Source organism: Lactuca serriola, chromosome 6 (genome assembly GCF_051521515.1).
Source record: "Lactuca serriola cultivar US96UC23 chromosome 6, Lser_US96UC23_V15, whole genome shotgun sequence".
NCBI classification, from domain to species: Eukaryota; Viridiplantae; Streptophyta; class Magnoliopsida; order Asterales; family Asteraceae; genus Lactuca; species Lactuca serriola.
This window is the reverse complement of record NC_136413.1, coordinates 53,441,220-53,455,485: the sequence shown is the minus strand read 5'-3', so window position 1 is coordinate 53,455,485 and position 14,266 is coordinate 53,441,220. Positions and strand designations below refer to the sequence as shown.

Here is a 14,266-nt window from a genome sequence, read left to right as displayed (position 1 = left end):
TTATTTATTGTAGGTTGAAAACACTATGTGCTCACCAGGCTCCCAAGCCTGACCCACTCAGTTTCTTATATTACAGGTAGTGGCGCACGAGCATAGATATGATGTTTGGGATGAGAGATTACGGATGTAGGCCTGTAGATATGAATAAATGTAGTAAGGCTTATGTTATACTGTGTATGCTTTTGATCTGTATCGAACATAACATCTCGAGGTTTTTAATGAAATACATTTCTACGAAAATGCTTTGATAAAATTTTATCATATTTTATTATGGGAACAAATTCCACAACACTTTTATTAAAAATGTTACTCTGATTTTTAAACAAAGCATAAACAAAATCGGTCTTTTCTGGCCGTGAAAATGGGGATGTCATATTGCGGGTTGTTAGCCGAAGCAGACTTCAAGGACGAAGTCTAGTTTAAGTAGGGGAGAGTTGTAACACCCCGAATCTAGAAGACCTAGAAAGGAAAGGAAAACCTCAAAATCAGGAAGCAACTCGTCGAGTAGGTGGGGTGACTCGACGAGTAGGAGCGCATTCCGTGTCGCGGGTTAAGTGACCTACTCGACGAGTCGGAGGACTGACTCAACGAGTTGGTCAGGGTTTGGGAAACCCTAAATTCGGTACTTGGAACCTTATTTAATCATCTTATTCTCCTCCTCTTGGTTCCATTCCCAACCCCCATTGTCCAAAACTTAACCCACGAAACCCTAGATCATTTGATGAGTGTGTGAGCCATTCTTGAGTGTTTTGTTGTTCTTCGAGGCTAGAAGAAGAAGAGAAAACTTGAAGGCTCAAGGAAAGGCTTGTGGATCCAGAAGTAGCTTCTAAATCTCATCATTTTCTGGTAATCAAGTCTCTAAATTGATCATTAGTTCTTTAGATCTGTTCTTTTCCCTTTTTATGAAGATTTTGGTTAAAGAATGGTTGCTTTTGGGATTTGGACGTCCCCAAGCAAGATCCTTTCGGATCTGGAAGTATTTAGGGTGGTTAAGGCATAAAGATGCAAGCTTTATGCCATTAGAACTCCCCATGCAAAGTTTAAGAGATTGTTATGGCCTTTTGAGCAAAAAGGGCCATGCATAGATGTAAAGGTAGAGGCTTTGCGTGTTATTTCGACCCTAGAAGGTTAGATCTGGGTCCTGGATGCTTTGTGTCCGACTGAAATCGTCTAAATAGATTTGGACTTAGGAGGACTCAACGAGTTGCTCTTTGGACTCGGCGAGTGAGGTCGTTTTCTTGCCCAAAACCCTGCTAATAACGGGTGTGTGTTGAGTTGGTAGAGGACTCGGCCAGTTGGGTTCATTATGGACTTGAAGATCATCGTACTCGACGAGTTCAAGGATGAACTCGTCGAGTTAAAGGCAATATCCATAACTTATGAAGATGGACTCGACAAGTTCAAAGGTGGACTAGGCGAGTCAGTTGAACAAGGGTCCCGACATGTTTGAAGGTGAACTCGACGAGCTCAAGGAAGACTCGGCGAGTAGGATCGAAGTCTAGAGTTTCGTGTGGATTGTGGGACTCGACGAGTTGGTGGCTCAACTCGGAGCGTTGACTTTGACCAAGTTTGACCTGGTTTGGCTTTTGAGGGTATTGTGATCTAAGTGTTATTTTGGGTATTGATAGTTCGGGGAGCCAAAGGATCAGCAGTTTAGGAGTTGCCGGTTAGCAGTCAGAAGTGTCCAGTTAGTCTTCAGCAGTGCGGGGTGAGTCTCCTCACTAGGTGTATGGGTCTAAGGCAACAATGCCGGTCCATTATGTTTATGCATCGTAGGAAGACTCGGGGGTTAGCCCTAGGCACTTATTGTATATATTCCGGGTTATGACCTGCTGTCGAGTGAGGCCCGAGGAATGTTATAATGTTATAAGTTTTTGTGATTCTTGCATGTGTAGGTATGATAGCTTCCAGACCGGGGGTCCGATTTCGGGGCAAGCCCGAAGTATATTAGATGATCATATGTTTCCAGACTAGAAGTCTAATGCCAGGGAAATCTCGAGGAAGGTTCATATGTTGTATGTTAGATTATACTTGTTGTCTCTATGATACTTGTATGTGCGTGGTTGGGAGGTGAGTGTGGGCGAGGTCCCGTATCTCATCACTGGCTGAGTGTAGATGGGGTTCCATATCTCAATATTAGCATAGTAGGGGCGAGGCCCGTGATAGGAAGGGAGTGAGTGTGGGCGGGGGCCCGTATCTTACTTTTCTTTTTTACTTGCAATTTCCAAGTTTTAGTATAACTTTGTTTCTTTAAAACAACCAAAAGATAAAATTCTCATTTTTATTTTTATTTTTATTTTTATTTTCATTCTACGAGTGTTTTTACAATAGAATTTATAGAGTCGTAATTTGAACCAATCTTTGTGGATTTGATCCCCTTACCATTATACACTATCTATTGTGCATTTTTTAGGGTTATTTATTTGTTTGCCTCGACAACCACCGATGTTGTTAAAGACATTAGAAACAAACACAAAGTTTGGATTATCATAACATACAATGAGATAGGACCCTAAACATTGAGAATTGGAATCGTTTGAATCGGACTCGGACACGGTGAGGATTACATGAAGAAGATGAATGAAATGAGATGAAGAACGGATCAACCATACACCGACACCATGTTATTAAGCTTTGGAAGAGATGAGACAGATTTAAGAGGATTCAATTTATCAGAGGTCCTAATCCACTTAGGCCCCGTTTGATAAACATCTTTCCAGGTTCTAATCCACTTTGCGTATTGACTAGTTTGATGAATTTAACTTTTAACTACTTACCGGTTGTTAAAATAATAATAATAATAATAATAATAATAATAATAATAATAATAATAATAATAATAATAAGAAGAAGAAGAAGAAGAAGAAGAAGAAGAAGAAGAAGAAGAAGAGAGAGAGAGACTTAATAACCAACATAATATATGCCAAATTACTAAAATACTTTTCTTCTCTTTGTTTGGGACTTATCATTTCTAATAAATAAAATTTTTTTTGCCACATGACATGCTTTTATTCATTTTGACAAATGTCAGTTTGTGATAATTTTGAATTAATTTTTTTCTCATATGTCATTTTATGGGTTTTCCTATTTTATTAAATTCCATATAAATTTTCAATGTAATAACTGCAATAAATATAATAATAAATAGATATCAATTTCATTAATGGGCTTAACTTCTAATTTCAAAAATTTTAAATCAAAGTTTATTGGTTTCTTTTGTTTATTTATTTAAATTATTTGTTTAAATTTAAAAGATAAAAAACATTTCAATTTTAATAATTCATTATTTTTTTATTTTCTTATAAATTCAAAGTTCTCAATTATTTAAACATTCATATTTAATTTATTTTTAAATTAACTCATGTAATACATTGATCAAATGTTTTAAAAACTGGTTTTTTAGTTAAACCGGTATGGTGACTGGTTCCTGGTTAACCGGTTTCTATAATTTTCATCTTTTTTCTAATTTTTCTATACATACATACATATATACATCATGAGTTTGATGTTTACAAGTTCAAACATTAAAAATACATATAAAAATAAATTATAGATCAATCCAAATAAATTAAAATAACACATAACCATAAGTTTTAGTGTTTTACATTAATCCATATATGTCAAAAAGAAAATAAAATATAATACTGAAACAAAATATAGTTTTAGATGAATACAAACACATCAAAAAACTTTATAACATTACCATATGTTTTTATTTAGAAAAAACTAAATAGATTTGAAAACAATCAACAAAGTTTATTATGCAAATGGTTCTTTTTCATGTATATTTATTTGGTTTAACCAGTTCAACTGGGGTTTTCTAAAAATCGGCCGGTTCAATCCGGTTCAGAAACCAATATAAAACCGGTGATAACTGAAACGCTCCCTCACCCGGTTCCCAGTTCGACCTACCGGTTTTTAAAACATTGCTTGGGTCTCGCAACTAATTATTATGTTATTTCTAGCGGGCATTGGGTGGCATTTTCTAACAAAGCTTTCTTCCCCAATTCAAAACTCATACGAACGATTCACTCATAGCAATTTACTTAAGAAAACAACCTTTTTTGATGGCTTTATGAGGGAACCAAGTCCTTTTTGTCGGGTCTATTAAGTCCTTTTGGCCAAAGTGAAGGGGTCACCCAGTTAACCCTTTGCCATATTGACATTTGTCGATCAATTTCCTTAAATTGACTTTGATTTTTTCCAAATTGCTGACCAAACTTGCCACATCACCAACTGTGCTCTGTTTGAGTTCGTTAATTTGGAGAGTTTTCAAACTATCACGTCGGTGTCAAGATAAACACCACCATAGGTTGAAGGAAATTTCTGGAAATGAGACCTCGATATCGGCTCAAGGAGGCTTCTTTGAAGGATTTCAATACTCGCCGGAGGGAGCACCGAAGGTGGATCCCAGGACGAATAGATTGAGAAAACCAACACAGGTTGCTCATGTTCCTGTTGGTTCAGCCCATGTTCTTCCGATATACTCCGCCACGGCGCCTGGTCCTCCGTTGCCTCCGACTTCTGCCCCCGGCCATGGAGGCCCTTTCCACCATTTCGATGGAGAGAGCTAGGTCAAGGACTTCAACCATACGCTTCTGCATCATCCAAAAATCCCTAATTCAATTTCATGTTAAGGTATAATTAGATGGCTGACAACCTTACATTTTGGTGAATCCACAAATTTGGCAATGAAAATGGGGAAATTGGTATAAGAGGGATACATATTGACGGTGTTATGGCGAAGGCATAGTCTCATTTTTTCTCTCAAATAAAAGCCTCATTGGCGCCAAGGCATCAAATGACGAATCCATGACAAAATTGACCACCGACAGAAGAATATCAATTCACGAGATTGATGAGATTTTATTCCCATCGACGACGGATTCACATTTGAAGAAGACGAAGACTACGGAAACCGATGACCATGTTAAGGTCATTCCAAAAACTTGAAAAGGAAAAGTTTGTTGGAAGGATGGATTATTGATATCAAGGGAGAAGGACATTCAAGGGCTTAGGGCATCCACAATGCATTGAACTCTATAAAGTTCAATGGAGTGTCATATCATCATTCACTATTCCTTACAACTCTATTCATTATTATCCCACAATGCATTAAACTCTACAGGTTCAATTGAACATATTAAAAAAATATTTATTTAAAGATTTAAAGACATTCCTTTTTCCCATTGAAGAGTTCAGTGGTCATTGAACTCCAAATCCATTGAATGCCAATGTGGCATTTCACAATAGTGGAGTTGTATCCATTGAATGACAAGTAGGTATGACATCTCATTCAACTCTTCCATTAAACTCCTCATTGTAGATGCTCTTAGAGGAACTTCAGGAGTAAAGAAAACACCGACAACCATGGATGGATGAGTTTTTGAGTGGAAAATTATTGTAAGATGGAAGAAGAGTTGATTTAATTTTTTTCATTAATTAAAAACCACCCCTTACATGAAACCGATAATAATAGGTTATAATAGGGACTAAAAAGATCGGTCACTTCACAGTTTATTCCCTCGTAAAACCATCAAAATAGTTTAGGGACGAGAAATCAAATCATAGGATACATGACATTTTCCCATATTCTTAATAATCACATTAATCATAAAACCACAAGAACAAACGTTTTTTTGCTTCAATTAGATTTCAAGAGATGCTCACTTCCAACGCTCAAAAGGGCAAGGAGAGGCGCATTGGTGACAAGAGAAGCATTAGCAGCAGCCTCTTCTTTAACCTCATATTCAAGCGTTAACTTCACCACACACGATGAACCAGTGTCGTCTTTTGGATTCTCCTTGATCTCGATCCTAATCCTATAAAGAATAAATCCGATATCAAGAAATCCTCCCTCCACTATTTCAGTCTCCTTCACCTTGTTTTCGTTATCCACTTTCGTAAACTTCTCTTTGTAATACTTAAACCCTAACCCTGCAGTTCAGATCGTATTATTAATGAATCATGATTTCGTTTACTCCAATTAGCTGTTGTTTGTTATTTGTTAAGAATGATCGGCTTAATTTTTTTTGACGATGATCACTTACCGGGAAGTAAAGTGAGCTTGAGAATGGTACCGGCGCCACCGTCGCCTTCTTCCACATCAACCGCCTCTAGCATTTTTCCGGCGGCGGCCTTTGCGAGCTCGAGGGTGCCGTAGAGCGCCCAGGCTTTGCTCGCCGGAACCTTCACTTCTGCTTCTTCCGATAATGTTCCGAACATTTTTGTTATTGGTTGATGTAAAGTGTTCATCGGAGGTTGAATTTATACGACACATGGAATAAATTAAATGTGGTTTATCTTTCGTTTTATAAAGATTCCTAAGTGTTTTATTTTGTTTTTTTCTCTTTATTTATTTATTTATTTATTGAAGCTGGCTGGCTGGCTTTTCTTTATTTTGTTCTTATTTTATTTTTGTTTTCAACGTCATTAGAACAAGTCATAAATTCCCATTGTTATTATCGTACTAAAGATCGTTCGGTTTTTATTATATAAAAACGATGGATACTTGTGAATAGAATAAGTTGGATCGAATTGGAATATCTGATGACTACTGAAGAAGATTAATTAAGTTTTAATTTATTTCACTAGACCTTCAAAAAAAAAAATAAACATAATTCTAGAAAACAAGGTTTATTTTCGTAAAATATAACTTATGCCGTATAGCTATAGAGCATACAATGTTTGTATACATACAATTACAAATCATAGCATGTAAATGTTAAATACAAACACAAACACAATATGTGGATAGGTTCATATCATTGATCCATTAACATGTAACTTTGCATATTTCTCAATAGTCCAATTTAACTATTTAATTCGGATATTAAGATTTTTTTTTAACAAATCAAATTTTATTATTTTGGATTTTTGGGTTGATTGTTTATAAATTAAGAACCAAATAGCCAAAATAACACAAGTAACAATTACTTATTTATTTTTAACATATAACTTGGTTCATATATTAATTTACTAAATTGCCTTTTAAATAGATTAGAATGTCACTCTATATAAAAACCTTAACAAATCATTTATTTAAGTTGACTATTTATGGATTTATCCGGTTGCCAAAAGGTAGATTTTAATAGAAGTGTTTTGGACTTTGAACTTAATTGACTCGGAATGAGTTTTACCCTATCTTCTAGGTTTCCCAAATATGGACATAAAGTCGGGGTATTACATGTATAGATTATTACAATATTGACTTTCAATACCTTTTATTTGACATGGTTTATACTTTATACAATTGGTATAACTAATTCAAATACTAATGACATCACACACTATAATATATCGAATATGCAATTAGACAATTTTTAGTCAACCTAAAGTTTTCATTTCTACAAGATTAAAGGTTCACATATTTTAACTTCAAAATATTCATCCAAAAATCAAAAGGTCAAACAAGTCAAAGTTGATCACCCATTTTCAAGCATGAAGAAACCCATTTTCATCCAAATAAGAAACTACTTGTCCAGCCATATCACATGGTGTAGGACAAACTCCATCTTTTTCTTCAATCATAATCTACAAAAAAAAAAAAATAAACATCCAATTTTAAACAATGTACACGAAAATGACGAAAACGACCTTGCAAAATGTACCTCACAATTCAAAGGTGGTTCATAAGGATCATCAATCCCAGTAAAGCCTGCAATTTGTCAAGATTTCATGAATGAGAGAGAACCCAAAATACAAAAATAGCAATATATTTTACAAGAATTAATCATTTTAAATAAAAATGACACCTTTAATCTTCCCAGCTCTTGCAAGCTTGTAAAGGCCTTTAGGATCTCTTCTTTCACACACTTCAAGAGACATGTTCATGAACACCTGCATTTATACATATTGATAAATTTAAAATTTAGCTTCTTTTTTTTTTATATAAACATGGACTTACTTTATATAAAAACACAGAAAAGAAGAATTGCCTCTATAAAATTTGCATCTGTCAACATTGCACGACATGCATCGCGATCCTTTCTGTAAGGAGATATCAGACTGGCTATACAGATTAATCCAGCATCTGCAAATAGCTTAGCTACTTCTCCTAAATATGATTAAAAAATCACAACTTTAATAAAGAATTAACTAAATCTTTTTGTATGAAACTAATAGTTTATTGTAGATTAAGTTTTGTAAATGCATACCAACACGACGAATGTTTTCAGTTCTATCTTCGGATGAGAATCCAAGGTTTTTGTTTAATCCATGTCTAACATTATCACCATCAAGAACATAGGAAAGTTTTCCTCTGGAGTGTAGTTCTCTGTTTAATGAGCATGCAAGTGTGCTTTTACCTACAAAATATTGAAAAGAAATGATGAAAATATGATTAAATGGAATTGGAAAGTTGGGTGTTTGAGCATATACCTGATCCACTGAGACCTGTGATCCATACAACACATCCCTGTTGGTTGATTAGGTTTTGTCTTTCGGTTTTCCCAACTGTGCTTTCATGCCAGAAAATGTTTGTTGGATTGCCCATCACAGACATCATAGATCCCTAAATCCAATAAAAACCTTGTAAAATTTACTATATTTTCTTGATTTGAAGCCAATAGAGATTAAGAAGTAAAGGTTAAAGTAGTTGTTCAAAACTACACAAACAGATATGGAACTTGATAAGCTGATCACAAAGTAAATCGCTATATATTAAGAAACTCGATGTATCAGAACATCAGAAAAAACAGGATCGGTAAGATTCACACCTAAAGTTATTCGAGTTGATGCAAGTTTTCTTTTTACTGATAGTTACAGTCTTTGAAGAATCAAAGGTGATTTTATGATTGACAATTTATTCCTCCTTTAATAACCAGATTCTGAAATCTCCAACCGGAATAAAAGCAATTATGCACTAATAAACCATTTGATCAAGCTTTCATGCAATTTTCTCACACATATCATTTCCAGTTTGCTATATCCTTCCGTTAATTCCGAAAAATACACATAAAAAGTAAAAACAAAACTTCAGACTTCAGAGTTTTAGCAGCAACTCACTAGAAAAAATTATACCGAGATCAGAAATCCGGTAACACCTCATCTCCAGTTAAATGTCGAAATGCGAATAAAATTGTAAGTAACAACAAGAACAGTAACATAAAAGTAATTCGCTCCTAGGAAAAAGAGAAATGGTTGAAGAAAATACCTTGGGGTTGAAGGAGACGGAATGAGGTAGTTCTGAAGAATCGAAGTCGTTGAATGCGAAGAAGATGATTTAATTTGCGGAGGTTTTAATGCAATTGATGAATGAATATGGACGTTTTTGCAGGTATTATTATGAGTTAGTTGTGAGTGCGGTGGAATTTGGAATCCAAGCAAGACTTATAACCATTTTAGGGGAAAATAGGATCTCTTAAATTTCATGACCAAACCTCTCTCTCTCTCTCTCTCTCACTCTCTTTCTCTATCCTACGCGTATGCCATTTGCCTTGGTTTTTGCAACTCCCGCTCTAAAATGCGCGCTCGGTTCCGTGATTTCCGCCTCTGGGCTTAGAGAGACAAGATCCTACCCAAAAAAACGGGCCTATAGTGTCGGTGGCTTATATATCTTCAGGCCAAAATCCAAATTCCTATTCAGGATCTAAAAAATTTCAAATTAACTGAAATTTAATGGATTTTCAACTAGATATTTGGTAACTTTGGTTGAAATAATTTAGATGGACTAGTAAATTTGTAAATATAAATTACGAATATACTATTTAATTTCAATGGTGAATTCATGATTGGAACTTACCTTACGGATGTCCAATCTAATTGACCTAACAAAACAAATGGATCAAAATAGTTTTCTTTTTTCGAGTCGGGTTGTTAATAATAACATCTAAGGCTAATATAATATTAAGTTTAATAACAAACTACAAACAAAATTTAAAAACTAGTAGTTGATGTCTTAAAATTAAATTAAAAACAAATAACAAAGTATATTGATATACAAATATTAAAAACAATAAAGATATATCTTATAAAAAAACAATAACAAAATATGAGACAATGATATTTTTGTAACGTTTCAAATTTCAAACCAAAATTTTCATTATAGTCATGTAAATCTCATTCTCAAACAAGCAATAAACAACCATGACAAATCATAATCAAAACCAAAGTAATAATAAGATAATGAAATCAAATAAGCGTAAGTCTCTAAAATATGTCCATGAATGCGATGCAATTAAACTTGTCCTTCCATTTGTTGTCGAAGCAACATGAAATCATTTAAACTTAAACAAGTAAGCATAAAACTTATTGAGTTCCTCAAAATACCACATACACATGTGAACGATATGATTTCATCATAGTCTTACACTCACTTCCATTGTTAGAGTCAAGGTTATCGAGATCGGGATCTTATATAAGATCATTTTTTTGCAAGATCATGATCATAAGAATCGAATTGTAAGACCCTACCAAAAGCATTTTAATACATAAAAGATACATTTTCACCCATCTGTTCACTCAATAAATTGTTTAAAACATAAAAAAATACATATCTAATACATCATTTAGTGATAAACAATTTCAAAATTGGTATTCTACTTGGTTAGTCCATGAAAAAATATTAGAATTTTGTTTTAAAAAAATAGTCATTATCCTACAATCTTGCAATTCAATCTTATGGTCTTACCGAAAAACGATCCTAGTAAGATCGGATCGATTTACCTAGTTAGGATTGTAGGATCATACGATCCTAAGATCAGGATCACGATTTTGGCAACTATGGTTATAGTCTCACTGCAGTCTTTCTTGATATGCTCTCACTATAGTCTTTCATAAAAATGTTATTCCCCTATCGTAGTCTTTCGTATAAGTGTTATGGCCCCCAATAGTCTTTCATACAAGTGTTATAGCATCGTCATAGTCTTTCATACAAAAGGTCACAAAAACAATCTATCATATATTGACATCTAATGTCCTATATGATGGGTTTTATGCATAAGAACAATCCTATGTGCTCATACAAACCCTAATGCTTGGATTTAGGTTTCTCTATTGTACATGCTTTGAATCCAAGACTAACAAACTTAGATCTAACATATTATAAATTGAATTAGGGTTTACAGAATTACCTTTGATTATTATATAGCAATAACAATCAATTCCTTGCTTGGATTGGCCTTAGAAAGCTTAGTGCCTCAAGTGCTGCACCTCTAATGGAGTCACAAACACCATATGCAACTTGGATGAAGAGGAGAAGAAGAGAGGTTGCCCAAAAACGGCTGGAAACCCTAATGGAAGACTTGTCCACGTTTTTGGGGCATAGGGGCCCTTTATATACATGTAGGCTATTAGGGTTTACAACTAGGAAACCCTAATATGACTGCTTAGGCCCTAAGCAGCCCATGGACTCCTTAAACATATCCCTTGGACGATTTCTAATGGGCTTCCCATAGAATTTGTCCAACCTATATATTATTAGGTGATCCATAGCCCAATTATAATTATCTTATAATTACAGTCCCCTAAGTTTAATTAATCTCTTTTAGCCACAAAATTAATTATCAATTAATTCTTGACTAATATTAATTAAACAATATGATTTCTCCTTTAATATATTATTCTCATAATATATTAATAAATCATATTTAAACCTTTCTCTCCTTAAATCATCCTACATATTGCTATGGTGAAGGCAACCCAAAAGGACCATGCTCATAATCGGGTCAAGTACATACCAAAATAGTTATGGACTTAGACACTAATCCAACAATCTCCCACTTGGATAAGTCTAATAACTATTTTCCGTATGACTTCAGAATCTGATCAGCAATCGTAGCTTTCAAAAGCTGTTGTCAACTCTGATCTTATCAGATAGCGTGTCCTCTAGATAAGGGATTATATATTCCTCCATTCTCAAGATATCGTATAGACATAAGACATGAATTTCAATCATTCTCTCTATACTATTTCCCGACTTCCGATTTATGACGACTGGCAACAGACTACAATTGAACACATCAACTTAGTCTCGGCTTGGCCAAGCGCTTAGGTGTCATCACTAAATCATCGAGAGGCCCATAGATATCGCTTTTATCCCACTTTGGGTAAAAGGAATGGATAAACTTTGACTCAAATGCTCGCTTGCATTTATTGATCGAATCACACACAACGATAAGTTTTATAACACCAAGTTACTGGTGCGTTTACTTATTATCAATGTGTAACCGACCAACAAATAACAACTCACACGTCTCGGTTTCAAGAATATACAATATTATCGTCTCACTAATTACTCGTGATAAATCCATGAAGTGATCCAAGTGAGCGTGGGTTTAATCCAATACTCTAATCTTATCAAAGCACTCATGAATTCTGCAGCAAACTTGTGCCATGTCTCAACGCTTCAGACAATCTACAGACAGATTCATGACAGTCTTCCTTCATACTTACTCCCAACGTATGACCGACTGTGGATGTTTGAACAACCTAGTTATTCTGGAAGTCAAAACATGCAAACTGAAACATAACAATAATACTTAATCCTATATGGCCCCAAACTTGTGAGAGTAAATAAAACACTTCTATTTATCCACCATATTGATTACTCATTATTATCGTTTACTGTTTCAGAAAATCAACTTATTACTCGAATTACAACAATAGCTATCCCATGCATAAAGCATGCACACTATAAGAGAAATGCATAAAAATAGAGACTTTATGACTTACAAAAGGTCCAAAAGCACAAGAGAAAGTTTGATCTTCTTTGGAGAAAGCTTCTATGCACCACAAAGCTCTAACTTCACCTTCAAGCTTCACAATCCAAGAATCAAATACACAAAACTCAAGATACAAGATAGAGGGGGCTAGGTTTTACAAATGACATTCTCTGGAGATGGAGGTTGAGATGAATGGAAAAACCCTAGGGGGTTGTGCATTTAAATAGGGCCCAAATCTCAAGGTCTAGGGATTTGGACCATCAACATGGGCGTGTTGCGCACAACTTAAGGCGCTTTGTGCCTAAGCATGCTGAAACATCCCAAAATTTAAGACCAAAAATTTCTTTTTAATAAATCATTACTTTAAACAAAACATCATTCCAAAACATAATCTGAGTATAAGTTTTCAAAACACATGTTTATTATCAGAGTAAACATTCCCAGGCTGACTACTCTATGGTGTGTGCCATGCGATCACCCCGAGCTCCTCCCTCCGCTACCGGAAGTACCTGAAAGCAAAAGTGAAAACCGTAAGCACAAATCTTAGTGAGTTCCCCACCTTACCACATACCATGTAAAATCACATACTGCACATACTGGGCCAAGCCCGCTATCCTGGGCCTCGCCCGCTATAACGGCCCCGCCGCTCCAGGCCCCGCCGCTCCAGGCCCCGCCTGGCTTCGAGCCCCACTCGGATACAGATCTGTTTCACTTAGGCCTCGCCTGTCACAGGGCCTCGCCCACTAACATATAATAGCACATAAACATATCACATAACATTACATAAGCTAAACATATACTAACAACTCTTGCTCTAAGGCCTCGCCTATCTCTGGGCCCCGCCCGAGTCCTGCTACTGATGAGTCATGGAACCTCGTCCATACTCCTGCTGATAGTGAGGTACGGGACCAGCCCACCCTCACTCCTTTCCTAACTTGGGCCTCGCCCCTGATTTGCTGCTACTGAGATGTGGAACACCATCCACACTCTGCTATTGGTGAGATACGGGACCTCGCCCTCACTCACCTCCCTACCAGGCACATACAAGTATCACACAGACAACAAGTATAAACTATCACATAAACTGCTCCTTGGGCACCCGCCCTCTGTCATTGGACCTCGTCCAAATATCATACTAGCATACTGTGCCTAGGGCTAACCCCCGGGTCTTCTACTCATAACTACATGGGCCGACATTGTGGCCGTAGACCCATTCATACAAAGGGAAACTCACCTGATACTGCTGAACTGCTGCTGCTAACCCCTTTGACCGCTACCTGACCACTGACTCTGAAGTGCTGCTCCGCTAGCTCCCCGAGCTACCAATATCAACCTAACACTTAGTCTAACTGACCTCCAAAGGTCAACCAAGTCAACTCTGGTCAAAGTCAATGTCCTGGTCAAAGTCAACCTTCCAGGTCAACCCTACTCGCCGAGTCACCCTACTGACTCGCCGAGTTCATAAGTCCAGAGTCCTTCCACTCGCGACTCTACTGATTCCCGATTCCTATCCTGTCCAACTCACTGAGTCCTGGCTCGACTCGCTGACTCGAGTCTTAACTCGAAGGGTTTGGGACCACTCGACCTGACTCGCCGAGTCTAAG

The 14,266-nt window shown here is 36.1% G+C and overlaps 2 protein-coding genes across 2 annotated transcripts; both read right to left on the bottom strand.

Moving 5' to 3' along the window:
• Window positions 1–5,420: 5,420 nt before the first annotated feature.
• On the bottom strand, window positions 5,421–6,283 carry LOC145058034 (norbelladine synthase-like). The gene is made up of 2 exons (XM_079005953.1): window positions 6,051–6,283; window positions 5,421–5,937 (listed from the first exon to the last, which is right to left on the bottom strand). Exons 1-2 carry the CDS (start codon window positions 6,253–6,255, stop codon window positions 5,645–5,647), a joined length of 498 nt encoding a protein of 165 aa, XP_078862079.1. The 5' UTR covers window positions 6,256–6,283; the 3' UTR covers window positions 5,421–5,644.
• Window positions 6,284–7,319: 1,036 nt separating this feature from the next.
• Window positions 7,320–9,383, bottom strand: APK3 (adenosine-5'-phosphosulfate (APS) kinase 3). Its single transcript, XM_079006859.1, has 7 exons — window positions 9,155–9,383; window positions 8,380–8,512; window positions 8,157–8,306; window positions 7,938–8,056; window positions 7,755–7,839; window positions 7,611–7,657; window positions 7,320–7,533 (listed from the first exon to the last, which is right to left on the bottom strand). Exons 2-7 carry the CDS (start codon window positions 8,504–8,506, stop codon window positions 7,435–7,437), a joined length of 627 nt encoding a protein of 208 aa, XP_078862985.1. The 5' UTR covers window positions 8,507–8,512; window positions 9,155–9,383; the 3' UTR covers window positions 7,320–7,434.
• Window positions 9,384–14,266: the final 4,883 nt, after the last annotated feature.